Source organism: Argopecten irradians, chromosome 12 (assembly GCF_041381155.1).
Source record: "Argopecten irradians isolate NY chromosome 12, Ai_NY, whole genome shotgun sequence".
Taxonomy (NCBI): domain Eukaryota; kingdom Metazoa; phylum Mollusca; class Bivalvia; order Pectinida; family Pectinidae; genus Argopecten; species Argopecten irradians.
In genome coordinates, this window is record NC_091145.1 from 5,122,555 (window position 1) to 5,142,740 (window position 20,186).

At 36.8% G+C, this 20,186-nt stretch overlaps 1 protein-coding gene across 3 annotated transcripts in view; it reads left to right on the forward strand.

Moving 5' to 3' along the window:
• The window catches only part of LOC138336334 (transcriptional regulator ATRX homolog), a 95,592-nt gene that overhangs the window by 44,147 nt on the left and 31,259 nt on the right, over positions 1–20,186 (forward strand). For all 3 annotated transcript variants that reach the window (XM_069285777.1, XM_069285778.1, XM_069285779.1), the window contains exon 3: positions 11,570–11,734. In XM_069285777.1, the coding sequence (XP_069141878.1) occupies positions 11,570–11,734 (165 nt within the window). The remainder of the gene's footprint in view (positions 1–11,569; positions 11,735–20,186) is intronic.

The following is a 20,186-nucleotide window of genomic DNA, read 5'->3' on the forward strand; positions in this document are numbered from 1 at the left end:
TTTACATACTGATTTGTCCAGGAGAACAGTCGACTGCTCTTTCAACTGATTTGTCCAGGAGAACAGTCGACTGTCATCCTTTACATACTGATTTGTCCAGGAGAACAGTCGACTGTCATCCTTTACATACTGATTTGTCCAGGAGAACAGTCGACTGTCATCCTTTACATACTGATTTGTCCAGGAGAACAGTCGACTGTCATCCTTTACATACTGATTTGTCCAGGAGAACAGTCGACTGTCATCCTTTACATACTGATTTGTCCAGGAGAACAGTCGACTGTCATCCTTTACATACTGATTTGTCCAGGAGAACAGTCGACTGTCATCCTTTACATACTGATTTGTCCAGGAGAACAGTTGACTGTCATCCTTTACATACTGATTTGTCCAGGAGAACAGTCGACTGTCATCCTTTACATACTGATTTGTCCAGGAGAACAGTCGACTGTCATCCTTTACATACTGATTTGTCCAGGAGAACAGTCGACTGTCATCCTTTACATACTGATTTGTCCAGGAGAACAGTCGACTGCCATCCTTTACATCATACTGATTTGTCCAGGAGAACAGTCGACTGCATCCTTTACATACTGATTTGTCCAGGAGAACAGTCGACTGTCATCCTTTACATACTGATTTGTCCAGGAGAACAGTCGACTGTCATCCTTTACATACTGATTTGTCCAGGAGAACAGTTGACTGTCATCCTTTACATACTGATTTGTCCAGGAGAACAGTTGACTGTCATCCTTTACATACTGATTTGTCCAGGAGAACAGTGACTGTCATCCTTTACATACTGATTTGTCCAGGAGAACAGTCGACTGTCATCCTTTACATACTGATTTGTCCAGGAGAACAGTTGACTGTCATCTATCCTTTACATACTGATTTGTCCAGGAGAACAGTCGACTGTCGTCCTTTACATACTGATTTGTCCAGGAGAACAGTCGACTGTCATCCTTTACATACTGATTTGTCCAGGAGAACAGTCGACTGTCATCCTTTACATACTGATTTGTCCAGGAGAACAGTCGACTGTCATCCTTTAACATACTGATTTGTCCAGGAGAACAGTCGACTGTCATCCTTTACATACTGATTTGTCCAGGAGAACAGTTGACTGTCATCCTTTACATACTGATTTGTCCAGGAGAACAGTTGACTGTCATCCTTTACATACTGATTTGTCCAGGAGAACAGTCGACTGTCATCCTTTACATACTGATTTGTCCAGGAGAACAGTTGACTGTCATCCTTTACATACTGATTTGTCCAGGAGAACAGTCGACTGTCATCCTTTACATACTGATTTGTCCAGGAGAACAGTCGACTGTCATCCTTTACATACTGATTTGTCCAGGAGAACAGTCGACTGTCATCCTTTACATACTGATTTGTCCAGGAGAACAGTCGACTGCCATCCTTTACATACTGATTTGTCCAGGAGAACAGTCGACTGTCATCCTTTACATACTGATTTGTCCAGGAGAACAGTCGACTGTCATCCTTTACATACTGATTTGTCCAGGAGAACAGTCGACTGTCATCCTTTACATACTGATTTGTCCAGGAGAACAGTCGACTGTCATCCTTTACATACTGATTTGTCCAGGAGAACAGTCGACTGTCATCCTTTACATACTGATTTGTCCAGGAGAACAGTCGACTGTCATCCTTTACATACTGATTTGTCCAGGAGAACAGTCGACTGTCATCCTTTACATACTGATTTGTCCAGGAGAACAGTCGACTGTCATCCTTTACATACTGATTTGTCCAGGAGAACAGTCGACTGTCATCCTTTACATACTGATTTGTCCAGGAGAACAGTCGACTGTCGCCCTTTACATACTGATTTGTCCAGGAGAACAGTTGACTGTCATCCTTTACATACAGATTTGTCCAGGAGAACAGTCGACTGTCATCCTTTACATACTGATTTGTCCAGGAGAACAGTCGACTGTCATCCTTTACATACTGATTTGTCCAGGAGAACAGTCGACTGTCATCCTTTACATACTGATTTGTCCAGGAGAACAGTCGACTGTCATCCTTTACATACTGATTTGTCCAGGAGAACAGTCGACTGTCGTCCTTTACATACTGATTTGTCCAGGAGAACAGTCGACTGTCCATACTTTTACATACTGATTTGTCCAGGAGAACAGTCGACTGTCATCCTTTACATACTGATTTGTCCAGGAGAACAGTCGACTGTCATCCTTTACATACTGATTTGTCCAGGAGAACAGTCGACTGTCATCCTTTACATACTGATTTGTCCAGGAGAACAGTCGACTGTCATCCTTTACATACTGATTTGTCCAGGAGAACAGTGGACTGTCATCCTTTACATACTGATTTGTCCAGGAGAACAGTCGTCACTGTCATCCTTTACATACTGATTTGTCCAGGAGAACAGTCGACTGTCATCCTTTACATACTGATTTGTCCAGGAGAACAGTCGACTGTCATCCTTTACATACTGATTTGTCCAGGGAGAACAGTCGACTGTCATCCTTTACATACAGATTTGTCCAGGAGAACAGTCGACTGTCGTCCTTTACATACTGATTTGTCCAGGAGAACAGTCGACTGCCATCCTTTACATACTGATTTGTCCAGGAGAACAGTCGACTGTCATCCTTTACATACTGATTTGTCCAGGAGAACAGTCGACTGCCATCCTTTACATACTGATTTGTCCAGGAGAACAGTCGACTGTCATCCTTTACATACTGATTTGTCCAGGAGAACAGTCGACTGTCGTCCTTTACATACTGATTTGTCCAGGAGAACAGTTGACTGTCATCCTTTACATACTGATTTGTCCAGGAGAACAGTCGACTGTCATCCTTTACATACTGATTTGTCCAGGAGAACAGTCGACTGTCATCCTTTACATACTGATTTGTCCAGGAGAACAGTCGACTGTCATCCTTTACATACTGATTTGTCCAGGAGAACAGTCGACTGTCATCCTTTACATACTGATTTGTCCAGGAGAACAGTCGACTGTCATCCTTTACATACTGATTTGTCCAGGAGAACAGTCGACTGTCATCCTTTACATACTGATTTGTCCAGGAGAACAGTCGACTGCCATCCTTTACATACTGATTTGTCCAGGAGAACAGTCGACTGTCATCCTTTACATACTGATTTGTCCAGGAGAACAGTTGACTGTCATCCTTTACATACTGATTTGTCCAGGAGAACAGTCGACTGTCATCCTTTACATACTGATTTGTCCAGGAGAACAGTCGACTGTCATCCTTTACATACTGATTTGTCCAGGAGAACAGTCGACTGCCATCCTTTACATACTGATTTGTCCAGGAGAACAGTCGACTGTCATCCTTTACATACTGATTTGTCCAGGAGAACAGTTCGACTGTCATCCTTTACATACTGATTTGTCCAGGAGAACAGTGACTGTCATCCTTTACATACTGATTTGTCCAGGAGAACAGTCGACTGTCATCCTTTACATACTGATTTGTCCAGGAGAACAGTCGACTGTCATCCTTTACATACTGATTTGTCCAGGAGAACAGTCGACTGTCATCCTTTACATACTGATTTGTCCAGGAGAACAGTCGACTGTCATCCTTTACATACTGATTTGTCCAGGAGAACAGTCGACTGTCGTCCTTTACATACTGATTTGTCCAGGAGAACAGTTGACTGTCGTCCTTTACATACTGATTTGTCCAGGAGAACAGTCGACTGTCATCCTTTACATACTGATTTGTCCAGGAGAACAGTCGACTGTCATCCTTTACATACTGATTTGTCCAGGAGAACAGTCGACTGTCATCCTTTACATACTGATTTGTCCAGGAGAACAGTCGACTGTCATCCTTTACATACTGATTTGTCCAGGAGAACAGTCGACTGTCATCCTTTACATACTGATTTGTCCAGGAGAACAGTCGACTGTCATCCTTTACATACTGATTTGTCCAGGAGAACAGTCGACTGTCATCCTTTACATACTGATTTGTCCAGGAGAACAGTCGACTGTCATCCTTTACATACTGATTTGTCCAGGAGAACAGTCGACTGTCATCCTTTACATACTGATTTGTCCAGGAGAACAGTCGACTGTCATCCTTTACATACTGATTTGTCCAGGAGAACAGTCGACTGTCATCCTTTACATACTGATTTGTCCAGGAGAACAGTCGACTGCCATCCTTTACATACTGATTTGTCCAGGAGAACAGTCGACTGTCATCCTTTACATACTGATTTGTCCAGGAGAACAGTCGACTGCCATCCTTTACATACTGATTTGTCCAGGAGAACAGTCGACTGTCATCCTTTACATACTGATTTGTCCAGGAGAACAGTCGACTGTCATCCTTTACATACTGATTTGTCCAGGAGAACAGTCGACTGTCGTCCTTTACATACTGATTTGTCCAGGAGAACAGTCGACTGTCATCCTTTACATACTGATTTGTCCAGGAGAACAGTCGACTGTCATCCTTTACATACTGATTTGTCCAGGAGAACAGTCGACTGTCATCCTTTACATACTGATTTGTCCAGGAGAACAGTCGACTGTCATCCTTTACATACTGATTTGTCCAGGAGAACAGTCGACTGTCATCCTTTACATACTGATTTGTCCAGGAGAACAGTGGACTGTCATCCTTTACATACTGATTTGTCCAGGAGAACAGTCGACTGTCATCCTTTACATACTGATTTGTCCAGGAGAACAGTCGACTGTCATCCTTTACATACTGATTTGTCCAGGAGAACAGTCGACTGCCATCCTTTACATACTGATTTGTCCAGGAGAACAGTCGACTGTCATCCTTTACATACTGATTTGTCCAGGAGAACAGTCGACTGTCATCCTTTACATACTGATTTGTCCAGGAGAACAGTCGACTGTCATCCTTTACATACTGATTTGTCCAGGAGAACAGTCGACTGTCATCCTTTACATACTGATTTGTCCAGGAGAACAGTCGACTGTCATCCTTTACATACTGATTTGTCCAGGAGAACAGTCGACTGTCATCCTTTACATACTGATTTGTCCAGGAGAACAGTCGACTGCCATCCTTTACATACTGATTTGTCCAGGAGAACAGTTGACTGCCATCCTTTACATACAGATTTGTCCAGGAGAACAGTCGACTGTCATCCTTTACATACTGATTTGTCCAGGAGAACAGTCGACTGTCATCCTTTACATACTGATTTTGTCCAGGAGAACAGTCGACTGCATGACCTTTACATACTGATTTGTCCAGGAAGGAGAACAGTTCGACTGTCATCCTTTACATACTGATTTGTCCAGGAGAACAGTAACTGTCATCCGTTTACATACTGATCTTGTCCAGGAGAACAGTCGACTGTCATCCTTTACATACTGAATTGCCAATTGGGAACAATGTGTTGCAGCCCTCTGCTCTTTACCAAGGCATGATTTGTCCAAAGGTTATTGATAGACCAGATAACTTGTTTGCATTACTATGTGTGATGTGAGTCTCCATCTCCCCTTTGATGTTCATAGAATATCAATACTGTGACTTTGGACCATCCGAGAAGGCTATGGATGGTGACTCCAGTGTGGCACATGTATGACACATACGCTCTGACGTAGACTTGACGAAACCAAATGTTGTCGTGACTTATCTCATAACACTGATTCTAGGTGTCTTTTGTTTCGTACTGTCAAACACCAGACACCACAAACCAAAGTGGGCATTGTCCTTACAGTAGTCTTCACACTGGTATGTTACTTTTCTCTGCTGTGAAACTCCAAGCACAACCATAGGTTAGACTCTATACACCAATGATAAAGGGATACTTTGGTTTTAAGGTCATAGTCTTCATCATATTGACATACCACTTTTCCCTATCACTATCACTTTAAAGATGATAAGTTATAATATTCTTTGAACACCCATATTTGTTTCCTGTAAAACGTGAAAATATTTGTGTGTGCTCTCTTTGGTTTGGTTTGGTTGGCTTAACATGACCTTAAAATTGTGAGGAAAAGCAGAGTTTTCATAGAGTAGTTCTGCATGTCCAAAGAGCAGGTACAGGCATGTTTTGTTATAGAGAGTAGGTAGTGTGCATGTCCAAAAAGCAGTTACAGTGTGTGTCTAAAGAGCAGTTACTGTGCATCTCCATTGACAGGTACTGTGCATGTCAAAAGCATGTGAAAGTACTGTGCATGTGCAAAGGGCAGGTACTGTGCATGTGCAAAGGGCAGGTACTGTGCATGTCCAATTAGCAGGTACTAGGCATGTCCAAAGAGTAGTTTCCGTGCATGTCCAAAGAGCAGGTTACACTAGGCATGTCCAAAGAGTAGTTTCCGTGCATGTCCAAAGAGCAGGTACTAGGCATGTCCAAAGAGTTGGTACCGTGCATGTCCAAACAGCAGGTAATTGTGCAGGTACTGTGCATTAGACAGAATTGTATCTTTGATATACACCTATAGCTATCTGCTTTAGAATACTAAAATCTGCAATGTTATTTATGTTCTACCAGTAATCTTGATACAAAAACAAAAGGATGAGTCATCTACTAATATATAAAGTATTTATCCATAATTAGTATACATACTTGTTATATGTACACATTTATATGTCTTTTTGATGCATAAATGTGTTTTTTGGCCTGTTTTATGGGGACGTCTGGAGGGAATCTGATAGTGTTGCTCCTACCAATGATATTGTACCATTACGACATTATACCGCTCTGAATAACTAAACATTAATACTTTATGACCACGCGCATGCAAAGTACTGGTTCTATATGTCCGACAAGTGTTCTACTGACTTTGGTTCGGAGGCTAGGATATCCCATGATGCTCCAAATTAGGCCAAGCCAAACTCTAATGTGGCACTGTGACTGTTGCATGGCTGTAGTAAAATCCAAAAGATGCCTTAAATTAGGTCTAAACATGCAAAATGTCTGTGAGGCATATTCTGTATGTGGGAGGAACGACTCATACAGAATGTTCGTACAAGCTATTCAAACATTGTGAAACCTCATGAACGCCTGTATATGCAATAAATGTCTTCGTATTTCATGCACATAATGGCTTACCATTTTGTCACATTAAAAGTCACGATGCACTGGGTTTTAATGCATTTAAGTGCTGTTTTGCATACAAGAAATCACATGGACAGCCTGTGTTTTTCTCCCTTATACTCTTATATTTACTGCCATATTTTATAGTTTTTTTCCGTGTTCTGAAAGCTCAAGCTCCTAATATTTTAATTTCTCTTGAAATTTTCATGTAAAAATCAAACATTTTTGTTGCATATGAATTATTTCTAGGTCATAAAGTCTTGGTATAAAGTTTGATGTGAATGGCTGTAGCATTAATGTATCTTTAAAAATGATCAATTGGAAATGTGTTATTTGCGAAGAAAGACGAACATTCGTTTCAATGGCGGTAGTGATAATGATAACACGATTGCCATTGATTTTGTGGTCTCCGTTCCTATCCCCAAATATATGTCAGAAGGAATAAGGATCACAACTCGATATCTCCATGATGTTTGAAGTAATCACACTTTGTTTTTACATTAGGCAAGCTTGAAAGCGACTAAGATTCATGACGTCACTTCACCGTGCTTAGCGGTAGTGTTACTCTTTCAGTGATTCAATTATCATGAAATAGATTTGTATGTCGGGTTTGTCAGACAACTAGCGGCATTTTTTATGGTTTTAATGGAACTGCAAAGAAACTGAAAGAACGTGACTCTCAGCCCTTCGTTCAGTGGCAAACCATGGCCAGCTATCCTCTCCTCAACAGTTACTGATAAATGTCTTCCGGGGAGATCAGATCCACTGAAACACCATATAACCTCGATGTAATGAATTACATTGGCAAACACTTATTTCATCTCGTATTTCACGTTATATGTGACATAGCATATATATCTTGTAAATTTGATCTGTCAATTTATACAAAAATGAAAATGCTTAGACAATAACATGTTTTGATGCCTCAGTAATTAAAATATTCTTCAACTGGTTCAACAGATGTTGAGCAAAATATTCAGTATTGATAAATGCCTAAAAATGAGTATTTCTAACTTACTTAATGTTTAAAGCTATATTAACTCCAATGTGTCATACCAACTAAATTAAAAAAAAAATTATTCTCAAAACTGAACAAGGAAAGATTATGAATGCCCCAAATTCTTAAAATGTTTTTCGGTTCAATGTCCTAGCAAATAAAATTTCTTGATGTTTCACATCTCAGAAATTCATTATAACCTTGGTTCACTGTAAGCATGGAGCAATATAGGTAGAAATTGGAGCAGTTTGTCCTAAAGGGTAACCTATGTCAGGGATTCCTATTAAAGGTCATTTGATGGCTTCAAGGTCAAGCCAATTTTGAATCAGAATGTTGTTCTAACCATTCTCAATGGTAGTTTGATGTTTACATAGCTTCAAGGTGTTTTGATGTATTATTATTGGTCTCGGTTTTGATGTTCACATGGTTTTCAAGGTGTTTTGATGTATTGGTAGACTTAATAAAATATTTGATGTCTTGTTTATCAATGCTGCAACCCAGGCAGTTTTCTATCTCAGGGCTTCCAGCAGATAATATTCATGATGGCTAGCTGACTTGAAGGAAGATTCGAGCCTCAGGAGACCTTATACTTCCGCGGAGTCTTGCCGCAGTCCCATGAGCCCTTACAATTATCCAATGGCCCATTTGGCTAACCAGAGTATACGCTTAATTGATTGTAAATATCAATAATTCAGAAGATTTTATATCTATAACTGCCAGATTCTATCTTTGGCTTTGGGTTAGATAAAGGACCAACATTGTTTATAGTGAATGACCTCTTTCTTTGGAGAAATCGTGCAAGTTGTCAGGTAAAATATTCTATTTGAAATTTTATCGGCTAGTATTACTTTTAGACACTATCTTCAGGTGCAAGTGGCAAAAATATCTACCGAAGTTTTGCCAGTCATCAGATCAAATTTTATTTTTGAAAATTTTGTCATTCACTGTGTGAGAATATTATCCTTGATAATTTTGCTTATCTAAAGATGGAATTATAACCTTTGGAGAATTTCAGTAGTAACTTTAAAGGTCATCACATAACAGAACTAAGAAAATTCAAATTTTAATTGTTTCAAATGAAGAACAATCTTAAAATATTAATTGCTTTCATAAAAGGAATTCCCAATTTATCCCTTGCAAGTCATGATGGATTGGCCTAAACTTTGAACGAGAAGATTCCAAATGTGTCTGCAGGGGTGAGTGACTTGTGCAAGCTATTCAAGGTCATTATGAACTAACTAGGTAATCAGCATTTCTTCATTGAATATCTTAAAATCACAAAGCAGACAAGTTGAGCACTGTGATACAGATGGAAATGAAGCAAACGTTGTGATTGAAGCTTTAATTTGGTTGGTCTGAAGAACATTTTAGTCTTTCTTCACCAGGACAAGAAGAGCCATTGCCCTATAGATTGGATTGCTAGACATGTTGGATTAGGAACTAGTGTTGGTATGAAGCCGACAATGTGTTGATAGAGGACAAATCCGTGATTGGTATACTACCAGTTCAACACTGTTGCATCAGATTCAATTTTATGCCTGCTATAGTTTTGAGTGGTGGAATTGGTTTTTTGAGATCAAAGGAAAGTCGCAGCAGCCTGTACAACCTGTTTCATGTGGAACCGGTGCCAACAAGTCTGGCATAACTTCACTGTGAAATCAATGATGGCCTCCTTTGAAGTTAAACGCTTCTCCACAAGGTTGCATGATACCGCCTAACCAGTTTGATACGGAATCGTGTCATTTTATGAATTTAAATACGGAACAAGAAAAAAAAAGGTTGATCCTATTCCAGACTTCAAAACTATTGTTCTTCCCTCTGTAAAATGTTTTATTTCGTTTTATTTAATAGCCCCCGGTTTTGGCCAAGACAAACAGGAGACCCGTTTCTTTATAGAATCTCATGCTAGCGTGTTTCACTTCATTGTATCGTCTATGTATATAGATATATAGATAGATAACGTGTCTATGTTTCAACCAATGTTCTCAGTTCAAAACCATGTTGCATGGTAATTGCAGAATCGCATGAAATGTGTACCAGTTCTGTTTTAAATTAAGACATTTCTCTTTGAAAACCATTGTATACCGGAAGCGTTTTTTTCTGATATACACAACTGATTTCCCAACGGCGTCATTTATTGCTGCCGAGAAGTATATTTTGATGTTTGCAATGCTAGTGCTACGTACAGATGGAACCAGAATACTTAAGTCTCTCTCTCAGCATGCAGAATCTAGTCTTTAAACCTGTACCACATAGTATGTATATACCCACAGAATTCACCGCGGTCTTCTGCCCCGACGTAAGCTGCTTATATGCGGTACGGTGTTGCATATTGCGACGATTCAATCTGCATGTCAAAATGGAATCCGCCTTCCCAACGCTCAGCAGACCTGCGATTCGCTCGCTGGTACTATGCGGAGGTCGCTTGGGGAAGGTTTGCCATGATAGAAAATGTATTGATCAAAATATGTAGGTAACCGTGTTGTATGTTGCTGATCTTTGGACCAGGAGCTCTTTTCCTGCATACATTACACCGAGCACATGTCAACTTAATTGATTATGTTAGGCCAATACAAAAACTTGTTTTAAGTAGACTCAATAATGGTGGACTTGGTTTACATTGAAACATGCCTTAGCTATTAGTACGACAACAACATATATGTTTCCTTTTGTTTTGATATATATTGACGGCTTACAGGGAATCATCTGAACAATAGCCCTGGAAATGGACTTATTGAACTAATATTAAAAGCATTTCAGGTCCCAGAATTGAACCAATGTATTTTAGCATTTCAGTTCCTAGATTCATAAACATTCCTTTTCTTAACTCATTCAGCCCTGAAGACACACATAGACTCATCTCAAATAAAGACTAGACCAGTCCATTGTGAAATTTCAGGGGTGAATGAGTAAAAAAAACCTCCTGAACTTAATAGTCTCCATAAGAAAACATTACATGAATTCAGGAAAAAATGTTGAGTTAAGGAACCTTCCTTAAGTTATATAATGCTCTCCTATGGAAAATTAAGAAAGAATTTTCTTCAATGAATGAACACTAATGAAACAGAACCTTGGTTAAAGTGTTATTTAGCTTGTTTGATATATACATTTCTGTTTTATTTATGTTACAATTGATATCAATGGCACAAAATGTTTGCCATTGATTCAAAGCAAAACTAGTTGACATGTTTCTTCATGAATGTAGATTTCGGCAAATTATATGATAGATGATTTTACCAAAAACTATAGGGTCTGTCTGATTGCCTGTTTGTGCTAGAAAGTTTTTACTTACGGTTAAATGAAAAAATTACCACAAACCATATATTCCTGAATTATCTAATAAATTTTACCCCCATGAATAAGTTTGAATTTGTTTCCTAATTGATCTATATCAAATAAAAAATGTTACTTGCATCTATAAATTTTAAAGCCTATAAAAATTTGCCGAAGGTTTTAAAATTAAATAAAATGTTTATGTTTCGTATATTTGATATGTTACAGCGCCATGAAACTCTGTCCGAGAAATGGGATTTGGCTAAGAGTGAAGTACGCCACGACCAATACGAACAACTCCTGGAAAAGATATCGCTCCAAAAGCAGCTTATTCAGAAACAGGATCAGTATGCTCAGAAACGGAGAGATGAAGCTGACCGATTACAGCAACAGGTATGTCATGGCTCTCAGTCGAAAATCTCAACTTTAATTTGAAAAAAAAAATTGACTGTTTGCTGTACTTTGTGTGTCTTTTGCACAATTGTTTGCGATTGCATGTAGTCAATGCTGGGAGATGTCAGTCAGTGACGTGTGTGCTAGACTCTAGGACTAGGTATTAAATTAATTTTGAAGTTTTGTCATCATTCAGAAAATACACATATTCAATAGGCATTCTTTCAGCATTCTATAAGGAAAATTTATACCCAATTGGCATTCTTTCAGCATCCTATAAGGAAAATTTATACCCAATTGGCATTCTTTCAGCATCCTATAAGGAAAATTTATACCCAATTGGCATTCTTTCAGCATCCTATAAGGAAAATTTATACCCAATTGGCATTCTTTCAGCATCCTATAAGGAAAATTTATACCCAATTGGCATTCTTTCAGCATCCTATAAGGAAAATTTTATACCCAATTGGCATTCTTTCAGCATCCTATAAGGAAAATTTATACCCAATTGGCATTCTTTCAGCATCCTATAAGGAAAATTTATACCCAATTGGCATTCTTTCAGCATCCTATAAGGAAAATTTATACCCAATTGGCATTCTTTCAGCATCCTATAAGGAAAATTTATACCAATTGGCATTCTTTCAGCATCCTATAAGGAAAATTTTATACCCAATTGGCATTCTTTCAGCATCCTATAAGGAAAATTTTATACCCAATTGGCATTCTTTCAGCATCCTATAAGGAAAATTTATTATACCCAATTGGCATTCTTTCAGCATCCTATATGGAAAATTTATACCCAATTGGCATTCTTTCAGCATCCTATAAGGAAAATTTATACCCAATTGGCATTCTTTCAGCATCCTATATGGAAAATTTATACCCAATTGGCATTCTTTCAGCATCCTATAAGGAAAATTTATACCCAATTGGCATTCTTTCAGCATCCTATAAGGAAAATTTATACCCAATTGGCATTCTTTCAGCATCCTATAAGGAAAATTTATACCCAATTGGCATTCTTTCAGCATCCTATAAGGAAAATTTATACCCAATTGGCATTCTTTCAGCATTGGAAATTCTTTCAGCATCAGATCCTATAAGGAAAATTTATACCCGATTGGCATTCTTTCAGCATCCTATAAGGAAAATTTATTACCCAATTGGCATTCTTTCAGCAGTTTCCTATAAGGAAAATTTATACCCAATTGGCAATTCATTCTTTCAGCATCCTATATGGAAAATTTATACCCAATTGGCATTCTTTCAGCATCCTATAAGGAAAATTTGTACCCAATTGGCATTCTTTCAGCATTCTATAAGGAAAATTTTATACCTCAATTGGCATTCTTTCAGCATCCTATAAGGAAAATTTATACCCGATTGGCATTCTTTCAGCATCCTATATGGAAAATTTTATACCTAATACACATTCTTTCAGCATCCTATAAGGAAAATTTATACCCAATTGGCATTCTTTCAGCATTCTATAAGGAAAATTTATACCTAATTACGCATTCTTTCAGCATCCTATAAGGAAAATTTATACCCAATTGGCATTCTTTCAGCATCCTATAAGGAAAATTTTATACCTAATTGGCATTCTTTCAGCACATCCTATAAGGAAAATTTATATACCAATTGGCATTCTTTCAGCATCCTATATGGAAAATTTTATACCCAATTGGCATTCTTTCAGCATCCTATAAGGAAAATTTATACCCATTGGCATTCTTTCAGCATCCTATAAGGAAAATTTGATACCCAATTGGCATTCTTTCAGCATCCTATAAGGAAAATTTATACCCAATTGGCATTCTTTCAGCATCCTATAAGGAAAATTTATACCCAATTGGCATTCTTTCAGCATTCTATAAGGAAAATTTATACCCAATTGGCATTCTTTCAGCATTCTATAAGGAAAATTTATACCCAATTGGCATTCTTTCAGCATTCTATAAGGAAAATTTATACCCAATTGGCATTCTTTCAGCATTCTATAAGGAAAATTTGTACCCAATTGGCATTCTTTCAGCATCCTATAAGGAAAATTTGTTGGCATTCTTTGCATCTAGAAAAAATACTTCTTTGATAGATACATAGTAAGTTATTATGAGTCCAGTTTTGACCTTGAGTTTGATCTCTATGAAAACTTCTTACACCATATACGAGTAATAGAAACAAACAAAAAAGGCCCCAGTTTTACGAACATTCATTAATTAAAATTTCCTCAAGTTAAATCTCTTCATAGAAAACCATTACAGAAGTTACAGGCAATTTTTTTAATTAAGGAACTTTCCTTCATTTAACTACTGCAATGCTTTACCATGGGAAATTTGAAGTTAAGGAAAAGTTAAGGAATTTTTGTGAAAGTGAACCCTGATATATAATCCATTCCACGGGCTCTGCTATTCTCGATTTATGTTGAAAGATTATGTTATCTTATTTATTTCACAATTAACTAACACATTTTAGGTTTTAATCTGTTTGATGTTTCCTGTTGTGATTTTGATTGTTCGTGTCCTTTGCTTACCGCGTCCCTTCACGGACACACACAGCCTCTGTTGCATCACAAATGCAGGGTAGTTATTTGTTTCCGATGAACAACTGTTTTGATTCGGCATCCAGCCAGTTTTAATTCCAATCACCGCATTCCTATCATTATCATTGTGTTACAGGCAAAATTTCAATCATGTTGATAATTTTTACACTTTTTTTTTTCTTCATTTCTTAAAAAATTTGTGTTATGATTAACTTCAGGTCATTATTAGCTTAAAAATTTAAAAAAAAAATAGGTCTTGACATGATCAAATTCCTATCCATGTAATCTGTTTGTTAAGATTGAAGATAGCTAAAAAAATTTAAGATTAAAATATTGCTTTCAAACTGAAATGGATACGTAACCAATTGGTAATCGGGTGGTGTAGTGGTTAAGCCAGTCAACTTTCACCTAGCTGGCCGTGGGGTTCGATCCCTGGCAAGGATATGAAAAGGTCAGGGGTCACCCGCCTAATCATGTGGGTTTTCTCCAGGCACTCCGGTTTCCTCCCACACCCAAGACCCCTCGCACGCTTACATCCGGGCCATCGAGAGTGATTTGAATAAGTTGCATAACTTGTTTCGTAATCGTCATAAAAATAAATAAAGTTTATAATTTAACCAAAGTATTAAATTTAAGTAAGTATCTCATCATTGCAAAGAGGTAATTTCTATTTATAGAATAAGGAGGTACAACACATGCAGAATTAGGTGATACAATTCTTAACATTCAAGAATAAGGTGGTAAAATTATCTGAATCCATACAAGAATAAGGATGTAGTGTACAAAAAATATCCTAAAATTCCATAATTTGGAGGCAAAAAAACTGCAAATTCCAAAGTGATGGGTGGTACAATCTTCCAAAAGTTACAAAATTTGTTGGCAAAATGCTCCAAATTTCATGAAATCCCTAACTTTGATGTCATCTAGTTGAATATATGTTAGTAATTCCCTTCAGAAAGTTCTTAGCTTTAGTTAATGTTTTAGTCTAATTTTTTTTTCTCCTATAGTAAAAGCTTGCCTTGTCCTACAATTTTTTCATGTTCTGTTTTTGCTGTGAATTTGGTATTGGGCACTTAACTGTTCTTGGAAGCTCCATTGTAGAAAAATACTTGCACACGTCATGAATGTTTAATTTACCTATGACTAGTTGGATTATAGAGCGGTAGTCACAAGGAACATGCCTTGCTTGCAATATTAGCAATTGGATTGATAAAAGAACGGAAAATAAAAAATTTGATTTGCACTGTCAACATGCAAGAAGTTTATTCTATGTTTGCATATTTTATGAACATATTGGAAACTGTTATTCACTGTCTGTCATTTAAGTTCGGAGTTTTTGTTTTATGCTCAGAGTTTACATGAACTCAAACAGGTCATTGGCTTTGAAATGTGAAGTACGTGTCTACATGTAATTCCGGGGAAAAAAAAGAAGAGATTTCATGACTTAATATGGAACGCATAGGGAAGCGGTTTAGTAATCCGATGCTTAAACAGGATATGACAAATGTTGCACAAAGGACCGTTAATCTTGGTCACGGAAAAAGAAACATACTTTTTACTGATTTATTTCAGTGTAGAATTTTAGTGAGCATAGATTGACAATTTCTGTGGAAACCTGTGGGAATCAAAATCAGCATGGAATTGCATTTGAAATCAGGTTTGATAATGTTGTTCAGTTGTTGTCATGGAAATTTTTACCACGAAAAGTTCAACAGTTGGCATGGAAATTGTTTCCATGAAAAATTCAATGATATTTATGGATAATTGTTACTTTGAAAAATTTAATGGTTGTCAAGGAGATCATTACCATGGAAATTTTAATGGTTTTTGAGGAGATTGTTACCATGGAAAATCCAATTGTCGTTATGGAGATGGTTACCATGGAAAAGCTCCGTCATCGTCATGGAGACCATAGGAAGTTTATTGGTTATTATTTCAATTGAAAGTTACCATAGAGAGTTAAATTGTTTCTGATAAAAAAAATGTTTTAAAAATGATTTATTGTTACCATGGTACATTTTATGGGCATGAATTTCAATGTTTGTCATGTTGAATTTGAGATTTTTTTTAGATTTCTGGTTGGAGGTTGAACCATGTACATACTTCTCCCCAGGGGGCTGGTTTCAAGTGGTGGGTAGATTTAGTATATAAAGGGCTCTAGCACCATTTGAAATCAGTGCTCTTGTGGAGAATTGATCATCTGGAAATGAAGAGTGACCGCTGCACTAATATGTAAAATATGTATGCACTGTCTGCATTAACGTCAAGGGAGGAAACAGAACACGACATCATAACAAAACTGCAGAAAATATATCTCCACTGAATTTGATATATATTGTATTTATGTCCACATTTTTGTTGAGAGATTGACCTTGTCTTTTGTTGATGACCTTGAGGTTTTTGTTCATGTAAATGCTGTGTCACTCTTTTATCTTGGTGTTTGTAATTAAACCCATGTTCTCTAGGAAAAGAGATCCATGATCTCTCAAGGAAAGGAGATCTTTTGTACAGTATGCAAATAATGCATTGTTCCATGGGAAAATGTTTGATCATTTTGCAATTCAATATCTCATGCATTTTGAAATTTTTAAAAAATTTATTCACCTTTTCATTGTCAAGGTCATTTGGGAACTGTGTCAAAATGTCAATTATGTAACGATATGAACAATAGTATTAGGTTTCATCTCACATAAGGTGAAATATATTTGGTATGTCATATGAATTTAAGGTCAATTTGTACCTTTTATGACAGAGAAATTCTTGTCAATTTCGAGTGTTTAAAAGCGAGATGGATTCTGATGTTCTGTTGCAAGTGTACTTAAATACGATGCAGCAACCAATTTGCCTGCTTCATAACTGTTCATCGCAGGAAGCTATATATAAATCGGCGCTTCTTTAGATTACGGCAAATTTAATGCGTTCATGTATCATTTTGAGTGGAAAAACCTAAATGCATGAAGCCTACAGTTAAGATCACCTTAAACTTTTAAGTGTGTAATTATGTTAGATGACATTGTGCCTGGAATTCTCTATATTTGTCCTTGGTTTTAAAAATCAATGTTTTTTCTGCCCTAAAAAGCTGGTTATTTCGACATTTTAATGCCTTCATAAAATTTCTCTGAGATCACTTGATATTGATAATGGTCGGAAAGAGATCGCAGTTACATGGTTTGAGTATTAAACATCACAGATTCAGAGTCTTCCCCAACATTCACCAGTTTGGATGTCACTAAAGACATTCGACGATCATACAAGTATATATTGCGATCAAAAACTAGAGGAATATCCGCCACCTTCACTGTATTCTTTACAACTCTCAATTTATCTAATATTTGATTCAGATCTCTTGTAAGGAGAAATTTTATACAGATCAATTGTCAGATACATTCTCATGACGATTTGTTCAGCGAGTTTAGACCAAAGGGATTTTGTATTCTTTAATTCAAGGTTATTGAGCTTAAATGTTTTATAGAATTATGATGAAGAATAATAATGGATTAAGATTTCATCAAATTGGGAATCGTGACAGCTAGCATTCTTTTTCAAAAAAAAAATTTAAAAAAATTCAATGACTTTAAAAATATAAAAGTCTGATACTTTTAAAATTGAATTTTAAATTTTCTCTACTCAGAAGATTTAAAATAGTGCAGGTATATAAGACATAATAAAGATAATATTATGTCGAATTTTACAATATATTTGCATACACAGTGATGCAATTTGAATATGCAAAGTTCATGACATGAATATGCAAAATTGATAGCCTATGAATATGTTAATTAGATGACCAAATTTGTAGATTCATCCTGCAATCATAATGTATTATGATAATTATGTTCTTTATGCAAAAATACACTAAAATAAAATTTTAATAAGAAAAAATTTTGACACCATTGCAAAGCAAAAAAAAATATTTATAGAACCTACCGAAACGATTTGGTACCAGCAGACATAATTTAAAACAAGTATTTTCATGGTTTTTTTTCGACTACTCTACTATCGGATAAACGTAATTTAGACATATGTGATGGATACTAGTTGGAACTAGGTTTGCTTTTTTCCCCAGAGGAGTGCCAGTGTGAAGTTTTTTTCCCCATCATACTATCCATCGTCAGGCTCTGTAGCCGCTGAGGCGGGCAGGCCATCGTTAATCTGATTCTGTAAATGCGTTCATTGGCTTTTTTTCATAGATAGCTATAAAATACATAATGGTCATAGTGAGTACTTGTTTCTTTCACCAACCAAGCCCGATTTCATCGAGGAACTATGGGGAGGTTGACTGTATAAGCTTGTTAAAGTAATGTGTTGGGTTGGTGAAAGCGAGATGTATTTGGTATCACTGTGCGACTGTGGGGAGAGCAGAGATCTGTAATGTTGTCTATTGATTATTGTAGTAGTTCCTGGCAGATACTTCCCTCTGAGGACACTCACAGAATCACTCTTCTTCTTGTGTATTTATTTTCACAATTCCTTTTTTGTGGTATATTCGCCATTATTAGAGCGTGAATATGAAACACAATGGTATTGTCTCCTTATTTGTGTATTTATCAAAAAAACACAATTTTTTTTTTTTTTTTTTTTTAAAGATGGCTTCTCTTTAGGACTGAAGTGAAAGTCAACCCTGTTATACTTAAACCCCTAATTATAAATGGGTAGTACAGCTTGTTTAATTAAAGTAATTAATTAATTAAGAGAGAACAAAATTTCATTCATTTATGACTCCCCAAAAAATAGTTTGTGTGATAATTTCTCATTATAGAAATAAATTTGAAAATAACTTTTTAAAAAAAAATGAGAAAAAAGTACAAGATATATATAGTACAATACATGTACATAGTCTACATCTACATTAGAAATTAAAATAAAAGCCATAAAAAATATCTTCAATAAACCCCTCAAAATGGAATAAAATGGAATTAAAATACAATTAAAACAAATTCATTATTTTAAAAAATACATTGTAACAGTTTAAGTTCAAATCAAGTATATGTTAACTGGTAAAATGGAAAATTTACCTTTTCTTAATCATTTAACAATAATTTATTATTACCGGTGTAAATTTTTGAATTGTCTGCCCTTGTTGCTAGTGTGCACTTATTGAAATGACAAAAACAATAGATATCTATCAGAACAATGACTAGCCAAAACCTGCCTGTTCTTTTGTAGTGCTGTGTCTACCTAAAGCTGTGCTATTAGGTCTATTGTTCTGATTATAGATCGGGGGATATCGACAGACCAGGTATTTGTTTTTCGTGTACGATACCGACCCTATACCACCAATTCAATATCCAAGCTTCATAAAGCCCCAATCTGATAACTTATTATATCGATAATGGCAAAACAATAAGACAGCGGTCAGTATTGTGATCTAATTAGAATCGCCGGAGACTCGAAGAACCTGACATCGTTTATTGTCCTCACTGTGGGTTTTACGAGGTCTCGGGCCTGTAATTATCACATAAAACTGACCAGAGCTGGACACTGAGTGGCCGGAGATGATCCACCTCTGAGGACACGGACACCTTTACTGTGGTGACCTTATATAAATGTGAATACACGGGTCAAACGGACTTTATTATTGTACAGCTTGGACAAACATCAGGTGTATTTTTGTCACCACTCGGTTGTCTTTTGATTCCCATTCTCGAGAAGCATCACTGTAAAAACATATATATAGATGTACATATATTACTAGTTGTTCTTGATCTGTAAGGAATCCTTGAAGCTAATCAGCAGATAGATTTCTTTCACAACACACGCGGCCAAGGAACCTATCCTAATTTATTTATCTAATGTGTCCTGGTGCTTGCTTAGTTGATTGGGCCTGGAGGATGGTAATGGAGAATTAATTGTACGTTATACCTTGTGTTGATTGTATGACAGAGACTGTGGACGCCGCCTCGAGTT